This window comes from Bidens hawaiensis, unplaced genomic scaffold (genome assembly GCF_021521415.1).
Source record: "Bidens hawaiensis isolate Kalapana, Puna unplaced genomic scaffold, B.hawaiensis_p1.1 tig00057033_1, whole genome shotgun sequence".
Taxonomy (NCBI): domain Eukaryota; kingdom Viridiplantae; phylum Streptophyta; class Magnoliopsida; order Asterales; family Asteraceae; genus Bidens; species Bidens hawaiensis.
In genome coordinates, this window is record NW_027500296.1 from 1 (window position 1) to 27,256 (window position 27,256).

General features: G+C 34.6%; 1 protein-coding gene and 1 pseudogene across 1 annotated transcript; both read right to left on the bottom strand.

Moving 5' to 3' along the window:
* Window positions 1-4,938: 4,938 nt before the first annotated feature.
* LOC143601745 (transcription factor MYB80-like) lies at window positions 4,939-8,376 on the bottom strand (annotated as a pseudogene).
* A 2,559-nt stretch (window positions 8,377-10,935) lies between these two features.
* LOC143601744 (putative galactinol--sucrose galactosyltransferase 1) lies at window positions 10,936-18,955 on the bottom strand. Its single transcript, XM_077079061.1, has 13 exons — window positions 18,765-18,955; window positions 16,422-16,687; window positions 16,245-16,335; window positions 16,085-16,133; window positions 15,892-15,983; window positions 15,701-15,808; window positions 15,491-15,625; window positions 14,990-15,391; window positions 13,528-13,669; window positions 13,383-13,450; window positions 12,430-12,564; window positions 12,129-12,346; window positions 10,936-11,399 (listed from the first exon to the last, which is right to left on the bottom strand). Exons 1-13 carry the CDS (start codon window positions 18,953-18,955, stop codon window positions 11,023-11,025), a joined length of 2,274 nt encoding a protein of 757 aa, XP_076935176.1. The 3' UTR covers window positions 10,936-11,022.
* Between the last annotated feature and the right edge of the window lie 8,301 nt (window positions 18,956-27,256).

The following is a 27,256-nucleotide window of genomic DNA, read 5'->3' on the forward strand; positions in this document are numbered from 1 at the left end:
TCGTGCATACGTTAAATATTTTGGCATTTTTATTGGTTTGTTTGTCAGGTAAATGAGATTGCGTGGAACATGACTGGGGATATGTTCTTTTTGACTACTGGAAACGGTAAAAATACTTGATTTTTTTTAGTAGTTATATTTTTCGAGCTTGAATTTATAAAATATAAGAATATAATATGGAAATACTAAAATCAAACTATCCAAGTAATAGTCTTTTAGTTAAGTTAATAATATCAATTTTGTAATCTTTCATGTCGCATGCCGCACATTGACTGTTGTTTCTTGATACATTTCTTCAGGCACGGTTGAAGTACTTGCATACCCGTCTCTTCGAGCAGTTGACACCCTGACAGCTCATTCTGCTGGTTGTTATTGCATTGCAGTTGACCCTTTAGGAAGGTAATTTGATCACTCGATAATCCGTTTCTTGCTTATGTGGCAGTTTCTCTGAGGTGGCATGCCACATCATCTTTTTTAGATGACATGGCTTGAGATTATTTGCAACTTTTAAAATATTCATAATAATTATTTTTATTTTATTTATTTAATTTTTTTTGTGACAGATTTGCTGATTCATTTTATATATAGTGAAATAATCCATAATAGTGAAATAATGTATATTATGTTAAGCTGTTAGATATATAATGAAAGTATTATATTTTCAGATGGCCAGTTAGGACGATAAGCTTTAATCACACCGTGAATATATTGCTTCGTCTAGTGAAGACGTGTTCATTGACATAGTATGTTTCTTGAATTAAAACAACATTAATTACTTTTATATTTAATATAATTATACAGTTATGTAAAATCATTCCCCGTCAAATGTAGAAACGGGACGATCAGTTCACTCCCGTGTCGGGCAGCCATGAACAGTGTGGAATGGAATCCAAAGTATAATTTGCTTGCATATGCTGGTGATGACAAAAATATCAAGTTGATGAAGGTAGACAATATATATTATTTTTTTTTTATCATATTCGGGTTATAATTATTTCCAGCGGGTCAAAGGAAATAATAGCGTTAAACGGGCCAAAGAGGTTGATGAAAGTTGCCCAAAGTCTATTTTTATACAAAAAAGTTCTTAATTATTTTAAAAATCAAAATTGTTAACAAAATAACATGAGGCATAGGATCTTCACACACTACTTTTCGCCTATACGGGTCGTATAGTACTGCTATACAGGCTGTATAGGACCTGAGTTGTGTTAGTTTGTATCAGGCTCTCTATGAGCAGTTGAAGACCTATACGGCTCGTACAGGGCAGACGGGGGCCGTATAGGCTGAACTGCTGAAAAAGTTGTTTTTCACCAAGATCATTTATATACAAGTTTTTTTTTTTTTTGTGCAGGTGTTTTTCGCATATTTGGCTTTGAGAATGCATAACTACTACTTCAATATTACAGCATCACTTACCGTTATGACGAGTGTTTTATAATATATTCTTTTTCAAAGATTTGTAAACTAAACATTTTGGGTTGGTGAATGAAATGCCTTCTTTTATTTGTGTACATGCGGATCCAGGAATTTTTTTTAGGTGGTTCCCTCTTAATTTATAAGGTGGTTCCTACGCGTCTTCTATATATCCGTACACTATTATTTCGAAACTCGGGTGGTTCCGGGGAACCACCCGTTTGTATGCTGGATCCGCCAATGTGTACATCAACCATTGTTGAATACATTGGCTTACAAGTTACATGTACATAAACTGCATGATCATATCTTTATGCATGAATATCGGTCGAGGTCCTAACAAAACATTAATCGGACCAGAATGCTTCATCCCTTGTTTGAATTTTCCAAAAAAAAAAAACATCGGTTTAAATTTAAAACCACAAGCAAAAACAAACCCAAGTCAGTAACAACATCTGCAATAATAACAAAGGAAAACCTCAAATCAACTTTTAAGTACCTAAGCCATGGTGTCGTCGACACTGCCAGAATCACCGCCACCACTTGCCGATTCTGCAACTGTCACTACCGCCTCCACCACTCGCCGCCTCATCAATTTTAACTGCTGCAGCACGTCTACACCACCACTTGGTGAACCCGTTTTAACACAACTTATTTTAACATGAACCCGTTTTGACCATGAACCTGTTTTAACCCAATCGATAAGTCTCTAAAACGAATTGTTTCGACCCGGACTCATTTAATTCAAAAACCCTTTTTGACCCGAACATCCCATTTTGACCCGAACTCTTTTCGACCCGACCCGCCTTCCACCTTTCAAACACGGGCTAGTTTTGACCATGAACCAGTTTTAACCCAATTGGCTTTTGACCCGAACATCCCATTTTGACCTGAGCTCTTTTCGACCCGACCCGTCTTTTTAAACGCGAGCCAGTTCTGACCATGAACATTCTTTAACCCTTTTGACCCAGACTCATTTCATTCAAAAACCCCTTTTGACCCGAATCCTTTCCGACCCGACCTGACCCGCCTTTTAAACACGGGCCTGTTTTGACCATGAACCCGTTTTAACCCAATTGATAGTTTCTAAAACAGATTGTTTTGACCCAGACTCAATTCTTTCAAAAACTCCTTTTGACCCGACCCGACCCACCTTCCACCTTTTAAACACAGATTGTTTTGACCCGGACTCATTTTATTCAAAAACCCCTTTTGACCCGACCCGTTAAACACCTAAACACAAGCCATGAATCTACAAACCCATAACACCAACAAAACACAAAGTCACTACCAAATACCCCGAACACCACACTATCGGCTTCCACTTAATCTCGACACTCGAACTCTTCATCCTTCAACAAATGTATTGGAACACAAATGTAACAAAATATTAAAGAGGAAATGTATGAGAATTGTTTGTAAGGAGAAATGAAATGTGTGACATATTATTTAAAGTGTGTGTGAAGTCTAAACGCTTATAATATTTTAATGTTTTTTTTAACTTTTTTAACGGTCGAATTTGTATTGAGATTCCAACGTTCGAATTGTTTTTTTATTTTTTTATTATTTTGTGATGAGAGAGAAAATGAAAATTGAAAAAGAAAAGCTGGTTTATTTATTTGTAGGGTCACAAATGGGAAAAAGATAGAAAAATGAGACTTTAAAAAAATTATAAAAAATTAATAAAAAAAATCATAACTCAAATTTTAATTAAAAAACAAAAAATATAAAAACACAAAAATGTTTTCACCATCTTCCTAATTTAAAAAAAAAGACACAATGTTGAGTGAAAGATGTTTTGTATTGATTTTCGTCATTGATTGCATATTTTTTTCTTGCCATTATGTCTTTTCGTCGTTTTTTTGGAACGGGAATGACGAGGAAACATTTTGGTTTTTTATTTTTTTTTATTTATATATATTGAGTTACGATTTTTTTATTATTTTTTAGAGATTTTTTTGTATGGTCAAAAATCCTTCTCACACTTCTTTCTCATTTTTGTCTCCATTTGCTAAAATTTTAACTTTACCCTTTTAAAAAGCTTATTGGTTCTTAGATTTCATCAAAGTTTTTAATTAACTATTTTTTTTATCATACTATAAATTGAATGAAATAGTAACTTATTTTTGGTAAATTTGTTATTATTATTATTATTATTATTATTCACAATTTATATCAGGAAAGATCATACTCGTTTAATTGTTTGTTTAAATATATTTATAAGAGGATTAATAATCAGAAAGTTTTTACGAATAAAGTTACAAATATCAGACCCCATCCCTACCGATGGGTTTTCTCCCCTAAGGCTGTCTTCCTCTTATTATGGCTTTTTAAAATTTCTTTGGTTTGTACTCTCTATTCTCTAGGTCTGCAATGCCCGTATGTGCTAAGCATGGACGGCTGCAGATCACAAATGATAAAACAAGAAATTTGATGTACCTTTTAATGTTTGAGAATCTACAAGTCCTAACTACTTTTTTAATACGAAAAGTAAACATGTGAAAAAAAGGTAAATAAAAAAAAGTTGTGTATAAATTAAAAAGAAGTAAACATACAAACTTAAAAGAAATTTACGATTTACTTATATAGGCAAAATTTTGCCTAACATGAATAGTATTTGAAAAAAAATATAATTCTAGTAACTTAATATTAGTTTTAAGTTGCTGGAATTATATTTTTATATATTCAAATGAGTGAGGTGGGAAGCGTCAAACGTTGATGAGAGTGAGGTGTCAATGAGTATAGATGATATGTGGTTAGTTTTAAAACTTTCATCGTGCATGGTTTTAAGTGATACATATGCATATACATATAAATAATTTTTTATTATTTTTATTTCTTTTGTTTTGGAAATAGAATAATCTATTAATTCACTAATTTTTAGCAGTTGTATTTCTAAACATTTTGAGTAATAAAATTATATAAAACTCGAAGTAGTAAGGAATGTATTTGAAAATCTCAACAGATAAATGTATACTCACATGTATTGAACTAAGTATTGAACACGATATACATATAGGGTGCGAAACTAAGATTTACCAATAGACGTGCGATTCTCATCCTTATCAATGAGCCTTAGAACCGAAAAAGCTCTTATGGAGTATTTGAAATTTGCCAATTTATTTATTTCTTGAAATCAACAACTTATCTAGTTTCTAAATAATCGTAAGCACCGCAAGGTCTCACAACTGAATCTGATCTCAACCAGGTTTTACCATAGTAGGTGATCTAGCGACGAGCTTTCCTCAAAACAAGAGATGGTGGGTTTAGGCGGGCTACCTAGCATTGTCGTTAACGTATGAGGCTGACTTTTGTCACTGGGTTATGTATTTGTTGCTAGTTCAATAAAAAAAAAACACAATAAGCAAATAATCACCTCAATAATCCAAACACTCCCTTATTTGTGCTCCTTAAAAGATTCAATTTTTTGCACCATACATGAGGTATATATAAGATGATATTCTTGTTCAACAAGCATCATTACATTTATTAAACTTTGGATCTATAATATGTTTTGCTTATGTATCTCTTATATATTTATACCAAAGGATTCATGAGATCATTAGTAGGTAAATCCCACAAATCACAATCTTGGCTAAACATGCTTGAAACATGTCTTGCATCCTTTTCACCTTCTGACACATCACCATTTTCATCCACCATTTTTGAGTGAAATTAGCCATGTTGATCACCCGCGGTGCACGTGCTTCCGGTGCACATACTTTGGCTCCATGGAGACCCTTCTCCTTTATGTTCAAAAGACGGAAAAGCGTAATGAAATCCAGGAAAATTCCCGGATGTGGCTCCATGACTCATGTCCCAAAGTTTGTTTGATGGTGCATTTGCATGATCTTGAATTTGATCTTGTATAATCGCCCTTGACAATCCGATCTTGATCTTTTCAAAGGTATCGTCATCGTTCATTTCATGTTTTGAAGAAATGTGGTAAGGAGGTGATGTGGTTCCATTGCTGTTAATCATCGGTTGTACAGGAACCTGTACCTGTACAACCGGTGATTGGAACCGGTATCTATTTGTTTCTTAGTTAGAAGATGAAGCATTTCATCTTTTAAGCAGCCGAGAGTTGCTTCGGCTAGGTTAGCCACTTGTGGCGGGGCTAGAGTGGTGGCTATCTCCGCCGTGAGGTGGGAGTATGGCTTATGTGTCACGGGATCAATCCCCATACCCGATAGCTTCTTTTTCAGTTTCGTGTTCCAGTGATTCTTGACATCATTATCTGTTCGTCCTGGTAATTGTGCCGCTATGATTGACCACCTGTGGTTACATAGAACATACAACATAATTGTTACATTTTGATATAATTTGTTCTTGTTTTCTTTAAAACTTGAAAAGCTTTCTCATTTCAAGTTAATATTTTTGCCATTAAGCGTAGGGTTTGTTTATGTGAAGATTTGAGATTATTTTTATATCCTATATTGGTACTTTTATCCAAAAAAATAAATAATTTGATCGATCGAATCACTTTTTTTTAACGAACGTGTTTTACATTTATACTTATCTCAGAACAAATTCATACCTCTAAGCACAAGATATGTAAATCTACTGTCTCGTTCCTAGGACCGATAAAAAATGCAATATGACAAGATAAGTAAATCTACTGTCTCGTTCCTAGGACAGATAAAAAATGTAATATGATTTTTAGACTGAACTTATATTTAGTAAAGTTTTATACACGAGTAAAAGTAGATATGTTACACTAAATTAACGTTTAACGTATATTCTTTCTATAGATGTAATTGTTCTCTAGAAAAATTAATACTCCTCTAATTTTTTCTTATATAAATAAACAATTAAGTGTGTTATCCTAAACAAAAAAATGTTAATTACTTTCATAAGCCCTAAATTATTGTTTTATATCATAAACTATTTTTCAAAGTATGAAAACATTATTCGTAGGTTCATGACATGATCCAAACATACCTATTTCCTAGGACAGAATGTAGCCTGAAGAGGTAGGTTCTCAGCAGAGCCCAGTTGGACCCGCAAGACTCACCTTGAAGAGGGACGTCTGCGCAAAGACCAACTGGTTCCGCAGGACCCACCATGCTCAGAGAGATGAAGACCATACCCGCATACGCCAGCTGTTCCCGCAGGAAAAGCCTTCCAATTGAAGCCAAGAATACCTTGGTAACCAAGAAACCGTAAGACAAGTGCGGGTACAGTGTCAAGGCGAAACCCTTCACGTACTTAGCACCTGCAGGGAATTGAAGCCAAGAATACCTTGGAAGTCAAGTAACTATAAGACGAGTGCGGGTACACTGTCAAGGCGAAACCCTTCACATACTTAGCACTTGCAGGGAATTAAAACCAAGAAGGATCTTCTGGGCCATGCTTGTGGAAAGGGAAATAACATCCCCGCATAGCGGGAACGTTGAGAACTAGATTGTTTGAAGCTCCAAGATGGAATTGGTTGTTTAACATAATTGATCACTATGTCTAAAACTACCAAAACCTCGTGGAGAATCTACACAAGTGAAACTCAACGCTCCTGACTTGCGAGGAGGTTACACACCTACCCGCATCATACCCAAAGATCAAGCAGAAAAGTCGGGAATTTCTGCACTTGACATTAGGAAAACCGCGGGAAGAATCCCCACGGAAAACCTTAAAACTAAAAACCCTTTTCAAAACCCCTTGCTTAAGTCCAAAAGTTCACCTCACTTATTAAAAATTCATGAGAAGAACATTGGACTGGGGGGGCTTGAAGAGGTAGGTCCCAGCAGAGCCCAGTTGGACCCGCAAGACTCACCTTGAAGAGGGACGTCTGCGCAAAGACCAACTGGTTCCGCAGGATCCACCATGCTCAGAGAGATGAAGACCTTACGCGCATACGCCAGCTGTTCCCGCAGGAAAAGCCTCCCAATGGTGAAGTACCCCGCCTGTTCCCGCAGCTGCGGATACAAGCCATCAGCGGAGGCTACCCGCACTAATAGTAAGGCTACACGCACAAGGCACTAACTCTCAATAATTCAGTAATGTCACCTGAAGAAGGAATGAGCAAGGCGGGAATACTCCCGCCCAAATGAGCCAGTCCGTACGCTTCTGGAGGATCTTTTGTACTATACCTGCCAAGGTATGGACAAAATAGACAAGATCTGACCAAAGCAGCCCATGAACCAATCACAGGGTGACAGCTCACTGACAACAGTACGACGAGCAGCACGCTCTAGTACTTAATGTCACTATCAGCCGCTGCCTACTCACCAACCCTTGTCGTGGCACGTACATAGCCTGCAGTTGGTGGAAAAGGAATAGTACACAGCCGGCCATGTCACTATCAGCCGCTGCCTACCCACCAACCACCAGCATGGCACGTGCGTAGCCCACAGTTGGTAGAAAAGGAATATTATACAGCTGGCTGTACCTGCTTGGAAACCTACCTTCGGCTATAAATACTCTAACACCTTGGAACGGTATGGAGATCACATCTTATCATATACTATCTTATACCATCACATATCTTATCGGCTCTAGCTATTTCTCTTAATATACATTTATATTCAGAGTAATCTAGTCTGATTCTCACGCCGGAGGGTGGTCACAAGGAGGTACCCCCCCCTTCTCAGTGACGAGCTCACGGTGTCTGTTTTGCAGGTCATCAGAAGAATAACCATCTTTGCCGGACCTAACCCTAGTGGGAAACATCTATTTAACCCTAAGATTATCCGTAATCTGCCGGGGTAACTTAGTGTTTCTTCATAGCCTGACAATGATTTGTTCCTCGGCATCCGAGAACTGCCCGTGTTTTAGATCCGGCCGCAGATAATTCGTCCATCTTAACCTACAACTCTTCCCACATCTTTGGAGCCCTGCATTCTTGGGAATCAGCGGCCAGTTACGCGTCCCATGTTGCGCTATATATGAAGACAACTTGTGATCCTCTTCGGGTGTCCACTGACCCTTCTTCACACTCTCCTTCTCACAACACGGGATCCGACCCATTTCTTTATATCAAAAGAAAAAAAAACCCGAAAAATTCACAAAACCCGAAAAAAAAAAACTTTTTTTTTAAAAAGTTGAGAGGAAATTAAAATGAAGGATTTGATGAGTTTAAATTATGGTTTGAATCAAGAATATTATGAAGGGTGGTTAAATATAGGCAATGCATGATGAATATAAAGTTATAAACACATAATAAGTGCATGATATTGTGATAAAATGATAAAGAATTCAACGCCGTTGAGCGTGTGAGACATTGGCAGGTTGGTCACTCATAAAACACTTGGTCAACTCCTCTTTCATTCGTGCATGTGCACACGTGTGGATATGGTTGACTCATCATGTTTGTTAAGAGTAGAGGTGCATAAACCGGTTTGGTTTGGTCAACAGAAGTCAAAAACGGTTTATGATCATTTTCGGTTCGGGTTGAAACCGGTTTCTTGACCAGGTTTGGGTCGGTATCGGTTCAGGTTTCGACTGGTTTCGGTTAGGTTGACCGGTTTGGAACCAGTTTTGGAGGAGAAAATTGCAAACCGGTTCTGAACCTACAACTTCAATCGATTGCAAACCGGTTTTTACATAATCGGTTTCAAAACGGTTCGGTTTCAGTTTGATTTTCGGGTCGGTTTGGTTAACTGGTTTATTTGCCCACCTCTAGTTAAGAGTAGAGGTGCACAAACCGGTTTAAAATTCAAAACCGTTTGGGTTGAAACCGGTTTAGTTTGGTCAATAAAATTAAAAAACGGTTTATGATCATTTTCGGTTCGGGTTAAAACCGGTTTCTTGACCAGGTTATGATCGGTTTCGGTTCGGGTTTTGGTCGGTATCGGTTCGGATTTCTACTGGTTTCGGTTAGGTTAACCGGTTTGGAACCAGTTTTTGTGGAGAAAATTGCAAACCGATTATGAACCTAAGGTTTCAATCGGTTCCAAACCGGTTTAATTTTCAGGTCGGTTTGGTTAACCTGTTTATTTGCCCACCTCTAGCTAAGAGTGGGAAAGTATCAAAATGTACATTTAACTAGTAAAAAATAAACATTTTGTCCATTTGAACAAGGTTGTTGCTTGACTATTGATAATCTGAAAGGAGGAGCATCCTAGTAGGTTTGGCTATGTGCAGTTTTTGTTTGGCTTCAGGAGAGACCACGGATCACGTTTTTACATCATATTACGTAGTTGCGGTGGTGTGACAAAGGATTAGCAGGTGGTGTAATATTCCTCTGGTTTTTTTCTTTTTGTAAAAGACATTTTTGATATTCACAAAACATGTGCTTGATATTGAGCATAAGAGGAAAATGGTTCAGTCAGTTGTAATGGTGGCACGCTGGTGTTTGTGGAGGTCCGAGAATGATTATATCCACTCAAGCAAGAGAATTAAGGTAGAAAGTATTACTAGAGATATAAAAGTATTTGAGCTTCTTGTGGATTAAAAATAGAACGGGTAGGTGGGATCCGGATTGGACAAAGTGGAATATGTTGACTATGTAACCTTTGTTCAGTTGTTTTTGGACCTTTTCTTGTTAGCTTCTTGTTAGCAGGAAAATGGCACTGTATGAATGGAAATTAGTCGTTCGAAAAAATAAAAATAAAAAATCGAACAGGGTTTGCTAAAATATTCACCCAAAGTCCAATCGACCCACCTACTTAACAATCTTCACCTGACTAGATTTTTCAACCAACCTGGTCATGCTACATCTCAATATCTCGTCGAGACACCCGGATTTTTTTGGAAAAGAAAAAAAGTTGAACCAACATTAGTGGCGGAGCCAGGAATTTTTTCCTGTAGGTTCGGGATTTTTCGGTAGTCGATATTTTTTCGTTGTCTTCGAGCCTAACAGGTCGGGTCAGTCATTCGGCCAAATAAATAAAACACAATATCGATATTATAACAAATTCCCAATATATCACAAAAATGGCGACAGGCTAACAGAAGAAAATGACATCGTTTGCTCTCCTCTAAATTCAAGTTTTTGTTTTTCGACGAGGAACGATGAAATGTCTTTGGAGATTTTGTGATATTGGGTTTGCTCGTTGAAAAAGAATAGGTTCGCTCGTTAAATCGTACCAATAAGTTATATATAAAATCGAAAATTGACCAGGTTCGGCCGAACCCTGTAAGGTGTATGTGGCTCCGCCACTGACCAACAGGATCTTTTAGGCGTTCTGGCAAGATTATCGTTGTCTCCCGATGAGATTTTTTTGCTTCCGATGGGATTTTTTTTTTTGGTTTCCCCTGAGCTTTTGGACCTCCGTCGACAATTTTGGCTTCCGTTGAGGATTTTTAGTTTCCACCTTTGGAAGGTATACGCGAATTCGTTCGGTTTCCGTTATGTTTATCATGGTACCAAAACTAAAACAAAAAAAAATTCAAGGACCAATACGGTACCGCCAAGTGGCCCAATCGGCACTTAACGATACCAAAGTTTGTAATTGTATTATATACATATAATAATATAGGGGAGCTAAAATATATCCTTAATGATGAAGTACAAGATGAATATAGTTCTTATAAAGACCACAACAATGACAACATCTATAGTATTCATGGTGACATATATTATGTATCTTATTATACAACAATATAAATAGAGTCCAATTTTGGTACATATGTTACATGTAATGTAACCTCTTGACACTCAAAACTACTTCTTCATACTTGAATGATAATATCCCATAAATACATTTCCTTTTCAGGAACACTCAGTGTAAAACTAACAAGTCCACTTCTTTCTTCGTACCCGAACTCGGTTTCTTTTGAATCAACAATTACGCTTTTCGGTTTTCTAGTCGAATATGCTCCAAACATGCCGCACCCTCTAACCTTCAACTCCACATTTCCTTCTTTCTCCTTCTCGTAGCTTAATTCCGAAATCGCCCCACCGGAGTTAAACATTTTAGTCAGACCTATAGGGGCAAAACCGACACCACGTGACAGTTTTGTAATGGGAACGACGGTGAAAACCTCGTATTCTCTCGGTTTTAGTGTTACTGGGATAGTTGCATTCTTTGGAAGGTATGCCAATCCACCTACAAAATGAAACAAAAAAGTATAATTAATTAATTAATTGCTAAACAATAAATATGATAAATATTAAGGGGAAATAACCAAAATATCCATTTTGACCATGATAATTCTTAAAATATGATATTATTACACAAAAAAAGATAATAAATCCTTTATTATTAAAAGATCTTACAACGTAAGTTATGAAAATTGTTTGGTTATTTTTTTATATATACGTAAGCTTTCATATAGCATCAGATTTTTCATAATATGAAAAAGAAATTCTTATAGCCTAGATTAATCTAGTAGCCGTCTGGATTTATAAAATCTAGTAGCCACCTAGAAAAAACACCCAATACCTAGAAAAATCCAACCAGCGCCAGGAACATTTTTGTCGGGCGGTCAAAAAAGGATGCGACAGACAGGAAACATTCTTGGCATGTGCTGCTTGGCTATTGAGGTAGAATAACTAGGCGGCCCGGTTGGTTATTGTTCCAAAACGTGCTGTTCCACACACGCAAACCGGCCCACGCCAGACCGTACTCCCAGGCCCATCACGTGAGAGGTAAATCGGCCTCACTCAGCGGCAAGGCGATTGGCGCTTAGGATCGGTTTCGAACACACTACCTCTAGGTTATTGTTCCAAGTCTTACGCTCCCTTAACCAACTGGCTACACAGCGGGGCCGGTTGGTTTTGAGCTGGACATAATGAAACTGTTGGGATTTGAATGGGCATTTTAGTGTAAACATACCGCCTAGGTGACTGTATACAACTGCATCACCATCCCATGTAGAATCAGCAACTTTAGGCAAGTAATTAACATCTTTAGCCCGGATGACACCCGTGATGGTGCTTGGTTGTTCATCGTGTGTTAGAATCTTTTTTCCGTCTTTACACCACCCTGCTCCTTGACAGTTAAACACTCCCACCACTCCATTGTAGTTGTTTAGATTCCAAATCTTTAAAAGACTGAAAAAACATTAAATTTCATCAGTTTTGAATTTTTAAGAACTAATAACTGATAAATAAACCGATGAATAACCGATAATTACCTTTTTCCATCTCTAGTGGGATCAGTAAACAAGCAATCTCGTGTCGGTCTACCTGGAAGTTTGGCCCTTAATATTGATCCGTCCGGAAGCACAAGTTTTTTCAATAAATTGAAATCATGATGCCCGGGCTTGTCACTGTATTGTTTTTATATAATCTCATTAATATTTGCTTGTCAATTGATGTTTAAAAATTAAAACAAATCTATACTATATAATAAATAAAGGTTTCCTTTTACCACATGTCGTTCTCTTATGAATTCTTACTCTTTTTTCCCGCCTCTCTCTCATATTAATTATACATTTATTCATTTTTTAAAGTTCTTTTTATATATTTTTTTGTTTAATGATTTCTCTAATTGCTTTTACAAAACGTATTTTATTTTTAAAAAACATTAGGTTAGTTTATAAAACATTTTTATAAACTAAACATTTTCATTATTTAATTTGCCTAATATAAATTATATCATTTATATATATATAGCTCCTAAAACTTACTTAGTGGGCTCATTATCAAAAACGCGTGGATCTTTAACTGAACCCAACCCGCCTTCTTTTCCTTTGTAACTGTAATCTCCTTCTTTATATTCATATATTGCCGATCAAAACCTTATTGATTCTCTTTTAGTACACATTATTTGACTGATCGAAAGCTTTCTTCTATTGATGACTGGTTCGTATTGTTCCGATTGTACCGTTTATGCTCTCATAATTCTATTTTACATTAGTTTTTACCATATTTTTAGTGTATCATCTAATGTTGTATCGAAAGATGTATTTAGAGATTTATGATTTATTTTTAAGATTGTGAATAGTAGTTGTAATTTAACTTCATATACTTATTTAATGTATTACTCAACTTTATTTAACAAAAGTTATCACTTACAAAATTTAAGTTGTCAAACCCATGTAAGACATGGTACCTAACCTAGTATATAAATGAATGAAAAGCCGACCTGACATAAATAGCACAACCGCCAACAGCACGAGCAGCACCATGGTATTCAGCCATCGGATGCAAACTCTACAATATATATAAATACAAATTAGCAAAATAATAAGTAACAATATGTTTGAGATGTTATGTTGATGTTAACTTACATGAAACATGTCCCAATCAGGCTGCATGAATTCGCCAAGAAAGACGGTATTATAAGCAACAGAAGCAATATGGACTGTGTGTGAAGCTGTAACTCTTGGCCAAAAATCATCAGATGCTCTCATGACAGCTGTCCTCTTGGCACTGCAAAAAGTTAGTTGATTTCATATTCATCTAATTCATATTAATTATTAAATAAAATAAGATCAGTTACTTATAACAGTTTGTTCCAACAGAATTAGTGAAAAGAACATTATATGTTGAGAGATTCACATAATAACATGCCACCTCAGCGAAACATCAACTCCCCATAAGAAAAAGGGAAATTTAACAAGATAGTCAAGTTGGCCAAAAAATTCCAAAATAGACATTGGAAAGTGGAAATTAGGGCTTAGCCGGCGGCTAGTGGCTTTTATTAGTGTTGACCAGCGGCTAGGAGCTTATTTAGTGTTTAGCAGACGGATAGGGGCTTATTTTAGTGTTTTAACTGGCAGCTAGGGGCTTTTTTAGTGTTTAGCCAGTGGCTATGGCCTTTTTTGGTGTCTATGGGTACTTACAGTGTTTAACCACCGGCTAAGGGCTTTTTTTAGATTTTAGCCGGCGGCTAGGATCTTTTTTTAGTGTTTAACCGGTGGCTAGGGGCTTTTTTTAGTGTTTAGCCGGTGTCTAGAAGGCTTAGTCGGCGCTTTTTTGGGCTTAACCAGCGGTTAGGGGCTTCTTTTTTTGTCAAATGACTGTTTTGGACACGAAGTTGGTCAACTTGACTAGTTTGGTAAAGTCCTAAGAAAAAGTCAAGTTGGTCAAAACGTACAACCCGTAATCGCAACGACCCAATTGCAAGAACGGAGCTCTACCAACTGAGCTATATCCCCTCCCATATGGTTATCTTAAATCAAGATTTTTTTTAAATGAGGTTACCTTTTTACCGGTGAAAGCAAAGATGGTTACCCAGTGATATAAGATATATGCCTGTAAATGAACCGAACGAACACGAACAAGGACATGTTCATGATCGTTCATTTAACTTTATACGAACATGAACACTTGATCGAACACATATTTTGTGTTCATGTTCGTTTATTTAAAAAGTGAACATGTTCGTGTTCGTTTATGTTCGTTTGTTTAAAATCTAAACGAACAGTTCACGAACATAAACGAACATAGTTGAAAAAATATAAACAAACATAAATGAACATATATGAACAGATGGTTCACGAATATAAACGAACTTCCCGCCAAATGTTCGTCCATTTATTAAATAAACGAATATAAACGAACATTCATGTTCGTCCGTTTATTAAATAAACGAATATAAACGAACTTTCCCCCCGGATGGCTCACGAACAGTTCGCGGAACGTTCGGTTTGTTTACAGGCCTAAATTAAGATCACAGTTGGTTGCCAGTTTATACAAATTTCCCAAAATACAATCAAGATAATGTAATGCGGTTCCAAGTTTATATACCTGTACAAACCATCTGTGTTGTGACTCATGCAAGAGATGATTCCATTATCCGAGAAGTTTTTGGAAACCGAAGCTTCCAACGCCTGATGATACTTCCTTGTAAGTTTCACCCGACCCCCATGGCCCGCGCCAAGTGTTTCTAGAATGTTCTGTACATCTACCTTCACACCATCAACACCAGCAGATGCAAGGTAAGAATGCAGCTCATTGTAAAAGTTGAAGACTTTTTCAGGGTCAACAAGACCGAGCCCGTTCTTGGCAATGGCTATAAATGCATCACAGTTTTCGTTAGAGTCGATTCCTGGAGATGAAACCGGGAATGATAATTTGGAATCATATTGGCCCGTTCCAGGTCTCACTCCACCCCAGTATCCGGTTAGCGCGTGCCAAACATACACATACCTATAAAATAGCAAATACAATGGTATTAGACATAATCAAATATTATTATATTAACAAATCTTAATAAGTTATATAAAGTAAAAAAAATTAAAAATTTACTTGACATTGTGATGATCTTTAATGTCGGTAACAACATGGCGCAGTCCCAAGGATGGATCCTCAATTCTGTGACCTTCTTTACCGTCTTTTTGGAATTTTTGGTTTTCTTTAATATGAGTTAGCCTATTTGCATAACTATACAAAACAAATAACTCTTGTTAGTAACTGAAATACTATATGAAATTGATGAAAATTAGTTAAAGTACTCACTTAGCAGTGTTATCGGCTTTAGCTTCAACACTAGTGGGATCCATATCAACTGATTGCCATCCATCATCAATGATAACAAATTTTGGTGAAATAACTCCTTTATGGAAACTGTTTTTATCGTATAATCACGGGTTACTATTAATAACGTGTATCATTTGATTAAATTAAATGGAAAATGATAAGAGTTGTACCTTTCAAGGCCTTGTTTGACACCTTCAGAAGTAACATCAGTGTAAAAAGCATCCCATGTGCACCAGCCAAACCAATTTAACATGTCTGGCATCTAAATAAAGTATAATTACCAAAAATAGATTATTAATTTATTAGTTTAACTAGCCATCGGTGAATTACCTACAAGAATTTAAGAGTATTTGACAAAATTACCTTCTTTCTTTCGCGATGAGAGAATGTCTGTAAATGCCTCTCCACACTCCTGTAAGTTGCAAAATCCATAAGTTAACTAATAACTATGAAATCTTGATATATAGCAGAAAATGGAATAACCGAAAGCTATAATTAGTTTTAGCAAAGTCAAAGTGCTTACTTGACCGCGTTAGTGATAACATCAAACGGGTCGGGCCCAGCAGCCACAAAAACCAGATGACTACCTTCAAAATCTTTTACAGCAGGATCTCCTACAAATTAACGCAAATTCATATTCATCTAGTTTATATATAAGAACAGCATAAAAGCATATTTTTAACCGAACAACCTTACATACCACTTTCCAAGCAAATCTCCAATTCATTATTGGAATTTCCTTGTATAACGGCTCTAAAATCACCCTCGAGAATGGGCAAGAAGACTGTATATAGAGCAGATTGGTGCGATCCGTCATCAACTTCATTATCTTCTCCAAAATGTGAACCTTCACTCGTCTCAACTATAAGAAACTGAGTTTCAGTAGGGATCTCCTGACCGCAATTCCCCATTCTCTGTGTCATCCACCATAGTTTGAAACGGAACACACACATAAACCTCAATCCCCTGCAGTTTTCATCCAGTATTATGATCAATGACTCCAGTTAACAGAATTATATCTCTCAAGCATTTTGAAGCATATAATGCTCAATAATAGTATAAATTAAAACAACTCTTACAATTTTGTTTAAAATAGAACACATGCATAAACCTCAATTCCCAGTATTTTGGATCACTGATTACGATCGATAATTCAAGTTAACAAAATTCTATCCCTCTAACATCTTGAAGCATATGATTCTTGATAATAGTATAAATTAGGGCTGTAAACGAACAGAACAAGGTCTTCTTCATGTTCGTTAGTTAAGCTTTTTAAGGGACAAACGAACGGTTCACAAATACCTAACTGAACGAAATTTCTTGTTTGTGATCGTAATTTAAGGAGGAAATGAACTTGTTCGTGAACGGTTCATGAACATAAATGCACGAACACAAATGAGCACAAACAATGATTGATATGATTTGGTTAACCAAGAATGGTCAGTGTCAACGACTCAACGGCTCACTCTAGCTACCAAGAATGGTCAATGTCAGCGGCTCGCTCTAGCTACCAAGTCTATGTTGGTGTTTTCTTTAACATTCATTTTCATACGCTAATTTTATATATAAATTAATCACATAATATCCTTTTTTTTGTTTTATAGTCAATAATTTTGTTTACATCTACATGAAAGGATCAGAAAAGTCATTAAATAAATATTAAAAACCTTTAATGAACAAACATAAACAAACAAACATTAAAGAACATAAACGAACGTAAACAAACAAAGTATCCACTTGAACGAACATAGCGTCTGCTCGTGTTCATTCATTAGTTAATCGAGCAAAATTCCTTCATTGAACAGAACGTTCTTACAGCTCTAGTATAAATCGAAACAAACTCAATCTAACTTAAAGCCAAACACACACACACACACAAACCTAAATCACCTCATTTCGCATTCGTTATTCCAATCAACAACTCTATTCAACAAAATCCTCTCTCTCTAGCAATCCAAAGCATATAGTTTTCAAAACATCAAAACTAAACAACTCTTATCATGATAAGCAACTCAAGTTAACAAATTCTGTCTCCTTAGCCTTTTGAAGCATATATATTCCATCACATTCTAAAGGTCAAGTTATTCTACAAAGGGGGACGAAAATGAGAAGGATGAAAAGGATTTGTAGCCACACAAAAAAAAAACTTTAAAAAAATAAAAAAAAATCATAACTCAAAATTTAATTAAAAAAAAAAAGTAAAAACACAAAAATGTTTCCACCGTCTTCCTCCTTCTAAAAAAATATAATAATAAAAAAACAATGTTGATGGAAAAAGATCATTGTGTCTTTTTGTTTATCATTGTGTTTGTTGTCGTCATTGATTGTCTTTTTGCCTTAACATTGTGTCTTTTTTTACTTGATATTGCGTTGTATTACTCAAACATTGTGTTATATTTTGTTCGGCATTGTGTCTTTTCGGCGTTTTTTTTTAAAACGGGAATGACGGGGGAAGCATTTCAGTTTTCTATTTATGTTTTGAGTTAATTTTTTTATTATTGTTTTTAAAAAAAATTTTGAGGGGTCACAAATCCTTCTCACACTTCTAATTTTTGTATCCCTTTGTATTTTAACCTTTTCCCACATTCTAAATCAAAACAGATCTAACGATCGAATTGAAGCCGAACACACACACACACACACAAACCTAATCACCTCATTTCGCATTCGTTATTCCAATCAACAACTCTATTGATCTATTCAACAAAATACTAATCTCTATAGCAATCTGAAGCACATAGTTTTCAGTAATCATTCAAAACTAAACAGCTATTATTACGATAAGTAACTCCTATTAACACAATTATCTCTCTCTAGCATTTGGAAGCATATCATATTCAATAATATTCACAATTATAACACACACACGCAAACCTAAATCGCCTCATTTTGCATCCGTTATTCAAATCCGCAACTCTATTCAACAAAATCCTATCTCTCTAGCAATCCGAATCACATAATTTCAAAATTTATTCGAAATCAAGCAAATCTCACACTATAAGCAACTGATATAAAAGTATAAAACTAATTAAAACAAGCTTACTCGAGTTTTCCCACCGGAAACACCATACGACTTCCTGTTCGCTCCGATCGAACGCCAATAAACGCTCCATTGATCATCCCGTCGTCGATCGATGACGTCACGAACACATTGTGATGTACGTCAGTCAACACTGGAGTACCGAACACGTTGAGATTCCGATCAGTTACTGATATGCCTGCTCCAACCGTCATCAGAAAATATAACTCTCAGATCGGTTAGTTTGTTAGTTATGAAGTGATTGAATGAATGGATGTAACAGAATAATAACAAACAGATCACAGTATGATTTGAATGTTATTATTATTGTTATGAAAATGGGAGGGGTATTTATAATCTATTTATAGTGGTGTAAATAACCAGAGTCGGCTTGTTTAACTTACAAAGAGCTCGAGTTTGAGCTCGGCTTGTTTCGAGCTCTATTTTCAAAGCTTGAGTTTGTTTATGAGTAGATTTTCAAGCTTAGCTCGTTTACTATTTATTACTTATTTTTTATATAATTATAATTTTTTTATATATTTTTTTCTATTATATTTTTATGTATAAAATAATATATATTATTTAGTTATTTTTTTTCTATAATGTTATATATATTAATTAATAATTATAAAATATATATTTTAAAAAATTATATAAATGACAGGCTCGTTTAGGTTTGCGAGTCGGCTCAGGCTTGTTTATTAAACGAGCTTATTTTTATGCTCGGCTAGATTGAGTTTTTTAACAAACCAATCACGAGTAACTCGTGAGCAGCTCGGCTCATTTCCTTGTATTTAGTTAGAAAAAAGTGACGTTGTGTATGATTGGATTAGATTGGATCCGGGTCAGTCACGGCCCATTAGTGGTCACGTCACTTTCGTTTTTTAATCAAAATCTCAAATAATGGGATATGTTATTTGGCTCTTTCTAAAAGCCGGCATGTGAGTATGTGATATCCGGACATCTGTGCGGACTGCAAACGAGCCAAGTCGAGCTTGAGATTAACTAGGTTTGAGTTCGACTGGTTTAATTTTACGAAGTTCGAACTCGGCTTGTTTCAAGCTCTATTTTCAAAGCTCGAGCTCGGCTGGTGAGTATATTTACAAGCTCTAGCTCAGCTCGGGCTCTACTTATTTACTATTTATTAATTAATTTTTTTATATTTATAATTATATATATATATATATGTTAATTATAATTTTATGTATAAAATAATATATATTATTTAGTTACTTTTAGTTATTTTTTCATAACATTATATATATTAATTAATATTATTAAATATATATTAAAAAATATATAAATGGCAGGCTCGTTTAGACTCGCGAGCCGGCTCGAGCTCAATAAGTGAAGCTCAAGCTCGGGCTCATTTATTAAATGAGCTTACTTTTATGCTCGAGCTCGGGCTTGGGCTTGATCGAGCTTTTTTACGAGCCGATCTCGAGTAGCTCAGCTCGTTTGGATTCTTAGCGTATAAGGATGAGCTCGGGATGGTACCGGTACAGATCTCAAAATTTTGAAATATTTGGTACCGATAACGTAAATGCTCATCGCTATCTGGGTGGCATCCGGAAATCATGTGCGACCTATACGACTCATCATGGCCATCTCCGAGAATCAAGAAAAAATTTTGGGACGAAGGCGAGAAAAAGTTTGGAACTTAAGTTAGTCGAGTAATTGGGTTTAAACGTTTAAACATTAAAAATACACTTTTTTTCTCAAAAAATATAAATAATTTTAAAAAATAAAAATTCGGGTCCATTAGGGTGTCAGGCAGGGTCAGTTGACCACCCCTCGCTACCTCATAGCCGGCCTTGCGCCTCGTATAAGCCTATACGAGTTGTATGGGGACAACTTTTGTCAGTTTGTGTCAGTTTTGTGACATTTGTGTTTCTGTGCAGTATAGCCCCTATTGGGGTTATATGGGAGCTATGTGATTCGTACAGTTCTTCAGTGAATTTTATGTGAGATGTATATCCTAGTCTAATGACTTTTGGTGTTTGGTATTGAATTTTATGTGAAAAATGAGTCATACGAGCCGAATGGACGAATAACTCATAAACAACGAAAATCTTAAAACCATTGTGCAGGCAAGCAATGTATACACGACCATGTGTATGCGTTGCTTGAACAATGGTTTTAAAAGATATATTAATATCTAAAAGTCATATACTTATGCTAAGTATTAAAATTAAAAACTCGTTAGCTTGTAAATTGGTATATTGATTTTCACAGGAAAAAAATTAAAATAATGGCAAGATATTTTTTTAAGGAAAGGTGCTACCCAAAAATACAACACTAAATCTATAAATATAAACAAATATAAAAAAATCTTTCATATGCATATTAGAGCTCTCAAAGTCTAAATCTATAAATATAAAAAATTTACAATTTTTTTTACTCAAAATCAATTCACCGGTCGATCACCACTTGAAAGACAAAATAACTGTTATAGCCAGTGTCGGTTCAACGCATGCCAATTAAAACAGGCAAGAGTCTGGTTTCCGGTCTAACCAACCGATTTTATCTAGTTTTAACAACACTGCTTATTAGAGCATATACAACGGGGAAGGCTAAAAACACAATGGTTTTTAAGCTATCTCATCCTTCTCTCCTCCCCTCTCTTCTATTTTTCCACTCACAAGACGGTTTGTTTTTTTAACAGCCTCCGGAACTACCCTCAATACTCGAGTGAACCTTCATGAGACGAGATATCAATCGTCCATACTGATTTTGACGCTCCATGTTTAATTCACCCAGAAACATCATCGAAGATGAAACCCACTACTGTAAAAAAAACTGCATTAAATCAAATTTCGAACTTAAGACAATAAGATGTCACAAAACCGTTTATAAATCATAAACTTCTCTCCTCAATATGGAAATGCTCTTAGCGTATGAGTCATACCCACGTAGTTGTTGAGTACAATGATAACTTGAATTATACATTATGATATGATTTTGAATAAATTAAGTTATTAAACAATTCCAAATCTGATTATGGTAGAGATACGTTTCAGTAAATAGCATGTTTGGTACGGGGTAATGGAATAGATGAGGGAATGGAATGGACAAAGGAATGAAATGGATCATTACCATTCCATTGTCATGTTTGGTTACCATTTAAGAATGGAATGATTAATCACTTTATTATTATTAATATTTTTATTAGTAATAATAATAAAAAATAAATATAAATAATATTAATAATAAATGAATGTTCATAATAACTATTTTTAGGACCCTCGTACTATAACGAGATCGTTAAACCGTATATGCGTTGTGAATATTATCTCATCAAATTTTAAAAAATATATATGTTGATAATGTAGTAATAGTTCTAATATAATAATAGTTATATTATAATATACAAAACAATAATGATGATTATATAATAATAATAATATAATAACTATAATTGGAAAATAATAATAGTAATTATAATATAATTATAACTTTATAATAGTTATAATGATTGTTGACTTTTTTGACTTTTTCATTCCTTGAAGGAATGAAAAAAAAAATGAAAATCCTAAAAATGAAAAGAGTTTCATTCCATATGGAATGATCCATTCCATTCATACATGGTAACCAAACATGCTTTTTTTCATTCATTTGGAATGACTTATTACATTCCACCTTTCATTCCTCCATAACAAACACTACCTAAAATATAAAAAAGTAACAATTCTAAACGTACAAGAAACCAAAACATGCATGTAATGGATTAATATTGACATTATTATCATTATTTATTTAAAACTAGATTTTATCTCTCGTATTACGGAGGTTGTTTTACATTATTCGTTTTTAATATTTATCTATGTATATTTGGATTTTAATTTTATTTATTGTAAGAAAGTTAACAATTAATATACTTGAGATTTGATGATAAAATGGCTTCACAAATAAATGATATGTTATAATCCGGTTTAAAAGCTATCTGGGTTGGTGATACCCATTACCCGTTTATTTTCTTTATTATAAAATTGTTTCTTAATTATAAATAATATCTTTTTTTAAATAAAATAGGATATAATTTTTAGTATATCCCTATTTTATAAGATTTTCATATCAAATATTTTATGAGATTAATTTTTAATATAATGAGATGTTATAATCTGTTTAAGAGCTATCTGGGTTTGGTGAGACCTTTACCTGTGAATTCAGGTAAAATGCGTGAGAAACTTTCATTTACAAATAAAGCAATCTGATGGCTTGATAGAATGGTTGTTTTTAATTTTTCGTTTTTAATATTTATTTTTTGGATTTTAATTTTCTTTATTGTAAGAAAGTTAATAATATACTTAGGGTTTGATGATAAAAGGATTTCATAAATAAATGATATGTTATAACCCGTTTAAAAGCTATCTGGATTTGGTGACCCATGACCCGCTTATGTTTTTTACTATAAAATTGTTTATTAATTATAAATAATATCTTTTTTTTAAATTGGATATTAAATTTTAGTATATCCCTATTTTATAGGATTTTCATATCAAATAATTGGTACGATTAATTTTTAATTTAATGAGATGCTATAAATCCTTTAAGAGCTATCTGGTTTTGGTAAGACCCGTACCTATGAAATTGGGTTAAATAAATGAGAGACCTCCATTTAAAAATCAAGCAATCTGGTGGCTTCCATAAAAAGGGGGGGAGCGACTATATCGTGACACGTAGGATTTTAGGGTTTTCGTTTATATATATTATAGATTAATATTATATTTATTAAAACACAAAACTAGTAACGCAAATCTAATTTATTAACTTAAATTTATACAACAAAACTTTGTAAAACCGCAAATCTATAAGACCGTGCATAGTGGAAAGTTGTGGCCGGTGTTTTAGCCCAAAACATCAGAGAACACCGCCCTTTCGGCATTTTGGGAGAATTTTGGCATTCAAAAACTCTCTTAACACTGTGAAGAAAATGCTGATTAAAGAAATTGGTGGAATCAGGGAGAGAAACCATACAATAAGATGGGAGGTAGTGGTGTTTCCCACGTCGTGACTACGGTTGGTCTAAATAGGATATTTTATGTATTTTAACGAAAGATGACGGTGTTCGTACGATACTATATTAAATTTGATATTTTATGTATTTACTAATTAATGAAGCATGCCTATGACTACTTAGAGCCTTCATAATAGATCATTTTTGTGTTTTTAGACTACCTATTATGAGGTGGCACCCTTGTCACCTCACAACCATTTTAACGAAATACGCTAAACCACAACACTATCACCAAGGGTGTTAGCCCCTTAATGATCTCCCACGTTTTGGATGGGTGGGGTCTACTGCTCTGAACCAATCACATGCAAACACACACACACACACATTTTTTTCTTTTTTCTATTATTTAAATATTAGTTTAACCACAGCGTGAAAATTAAAGGTAGGTTAGTTAAAGCCAATAGTCTATTTGAGAATAATGACTAGGCGTTATCACTTTTTAAGTTAAACCATAACGAGTAGTTTTAGAACATGGGAGGGATGCAGAGAAAAAGGGAGATCAACCCACAAGTCTTAATGCTCATTACGTTGTGGCTTGAAATAACTGGATCCCAAACAAAGTAAATGTGTTTATGTGGAAAGCGGACTGTCGAAGAAGGATCAGATTGTGACACAGGTAGGTTTGAACTACCAAAATATCCAAACTGAAACGTGTGAATGTGGTATTTGTGGAGATCAACAAGAAAATGCTGATCATCTTTTGTACTTCATGCCATCTCGTTAACCATGATTGGAGTTTCATAAGTTCGTGGTGTAATACCACCCCCCCCCCCCCCAACCAGTTTTTGCTTTTATAATTCAAGAGTTCCTAAGTTTACATAAAACAACGCCGTTATGTAATAAAAAAAGGTTTTGCATAGAATTATTATGACGGTTTGTTGGTGTGTTTGGAAGACGAGAAACGATGCACTCTTTAGATTAAATATAAATCCTCACTTAAATCTTTAGATTGAATGATTTGTGTAATCTTTTTTAATTCGGCTGTAAGTTTGTTTTGATTCTAACGTGTTAAGGGGCCTGTTGAATAAAAGTTGTCGTTTGAAAAATAAATAAATAAGTAAAGGTTACAAAACGTTAAAACATGTATTTAAGTGGAGCCCATGTTACATTTGAGCCATTTATTGGAGATTGTGATCCAAGTGTTACTGCAAGTGACTTACATGATTGAAGCAACATGTTTCTAAAGAAAATATCTTTTGGTTTGTGAGAACTAAATAATTCATGAAAATGAAAGGAAAAAGTAAAAAAGTTACACATGGTCACATGAATCCCATTGCTTTGTTACTTGATTCATTTGATTTCTTTTCTTTTTTTTATAATTTTACTTTCTTCAAAAACATATATTTATTACTGACTGATTTAAACTTATTACTCATTTGAAAACCAAATTTTCATAAGTTTGCAATAGGACTGTTAAAAGCAGTTAAAATTAGTTAAAGTTGGTTGAATTGTTCGATATGAGTACGATTGAAATTGGAAAAAACGCCTAAATTAGAAAAAATGGGTTGAGTTGAGTTGGTCATTTGAGGTACTAACGGTTTTGTTCACGCTTAATGGTTTTGTCTGATTTAAAACGTGAAACTCCTATATAAAGATCTTCACTAGTTCGTAAACCGATTGGATACCACAAATGACTAGGATTGATAGAGAAGGGCAAGCTAACATCCAAGCAATGTATTGGATGCCAATCAAATCAAATTATTTTTTTGTCATCATTTGTTAATAATATCTATCACAGCAAATCCTTAATGAAGGTGATTAAAGATCATCTTAAGAATAACTATAATTTTAGAGTTAATTACATAAATAAATAAATAAATAAATAAAAACAGACTTATTTACCCTTTCATCATATTTATTTTACTATCCATCTTCAATTTTATCAAAGATTTATTAGAAAAATTAAGAAACAAAAGATGTCAAAAGACATAATCATAAGGGTTCTTAAGTCGGGAGTGTCACAACTTATGAGAAGCGGCTGTAGCATCGGAAAACGAATATCTAGTTTAGGTAGTTGCGCGATAGAGGGTTTGCCATGTCAATAAAGGATTTCTAAAACCGGTTTGGATTGTTGGTAAACTTTGGTCAAAACCGGTTTGAGGAGAGATTAGTTTGAGTCATATATTGCTTTTTTTCGTTTTTTTTTTCGAAAATATTCGAACCCTGTACAAATCGGTTTGGGTCGGTTCAAAATGGGCTCAAGTCCGGTACCCAAATCAAATGTAAGAGTTGTAGATCCTACATATATTCCATAGAAAAGTCTTATGAAAATGAGGGAAAATCGGGTTGTAAACCGATTCGGGTTGGAACCAGTTTGTGTGGCGAGAGGGGGAACCGGCATACACTCTCCAGTTTGGGTCGGGTTGGAACTAGTTTGACTCAAACCGGTTTTATATGTAGCTTTCGGTAGGGTTTTAAACCGGTTTTTTTAACACCTCTAGTTAAAAGTTTGAGTAAAATGTGTGGAGGCCCAAACTAATTATGAACATAAGGCCCAGAAAAATGAGTTGAATAGTCTTTGGGCCATACCAATGGTGGGAAATATAAATATTGGGTTGCTCTTTATAACTTGTGTTTATATATATATATATATATATATATATATATATATATATATATATATAAAGTTGAATATCAAGTATATTTTAACTACGCTTGACTAATTTTTCTAAATACTTACATTTCATTTATTTTGTTTACCTATTAAGTTAAGGAACAAAAATAAACAATTTTTTAACTAACAAACATGAACATGAAAATACATATGTTTGAGTATTGGTACTCGCTCGTTTGTTTAGTTAAACTTGAACAAACAAACACGAACAAGCATGGACAACTCACCCATTTTGGGTATCTAACATGGACCTAGGGCCCTTTTCCAAATTTAATCGTTACAAACTACAGGTTTTCACGGTCCAATTTGATTGATTTTAGATTTTTAGGTCAAAGTAACGATTTATGAGTTTCGTAAAGCAAAACCAAACAAACTTTGGTTTCACAGTTCTCCAAATTTGCTATGGAAATAACTAAACTTCTATGGAAATTAGCCAGAAATTTTGAAAAATTGTGAATATTTTTTGTTAAACTCTTCTCTCTTAGAATCTCAAAGGGAGACTCAGACATCATCAGAACAACCTTCTTTCTTAAAACTATGTACACAAGTCAAGACAGATTCACATAAACTCAATATGAATTCTAAATTTGGATTGGACAAGGATACGATTTTTTTTGGATATTTTTTTATTTTATTACATCAAAACAGAAGGCAAGTGGATATTTTTTTAAATAAAAATGTATTAGTTTCCTTTTTGAAGGAACTAGTATGGTGATAAAAGTCAAGTCATGAAAAGAAAAGTAAGAAAGGTAGCATAAAGAAAGAAAAATCAACTCCATTAGAGGTGCAAACAAGCCACCGCGTCTCTCAGAAGCCACTCAAGCTCGGATTGAAAAAAAAGCTTAAAATGAGCCGCGCTATTTCGAGCTTGAGCCGATATCAAGC

Coding starts and splice junctions, on each gene's coding strand:
- LOC143601744 (XM_077079061.1), bottom strand. CDS start 18,955: ATGACGGTTGGAGCAGGCATATCAGTAACTGATCGGAATCTCAACGTG. Junction 13,451..13,527: donor CTGATTGGGACATGTTTCAT/GTAAGTTAACAT, acceptor TATATATTGTAG/AGTTTGCATCCGATGGCTGA. Junction 11,400..12,128: donor TGTATACAGTCACCTAGGCG/GTATGTTTACAC, acceptor TTCATTTTGTAG/GTGGATTGGCATACCTTCCA.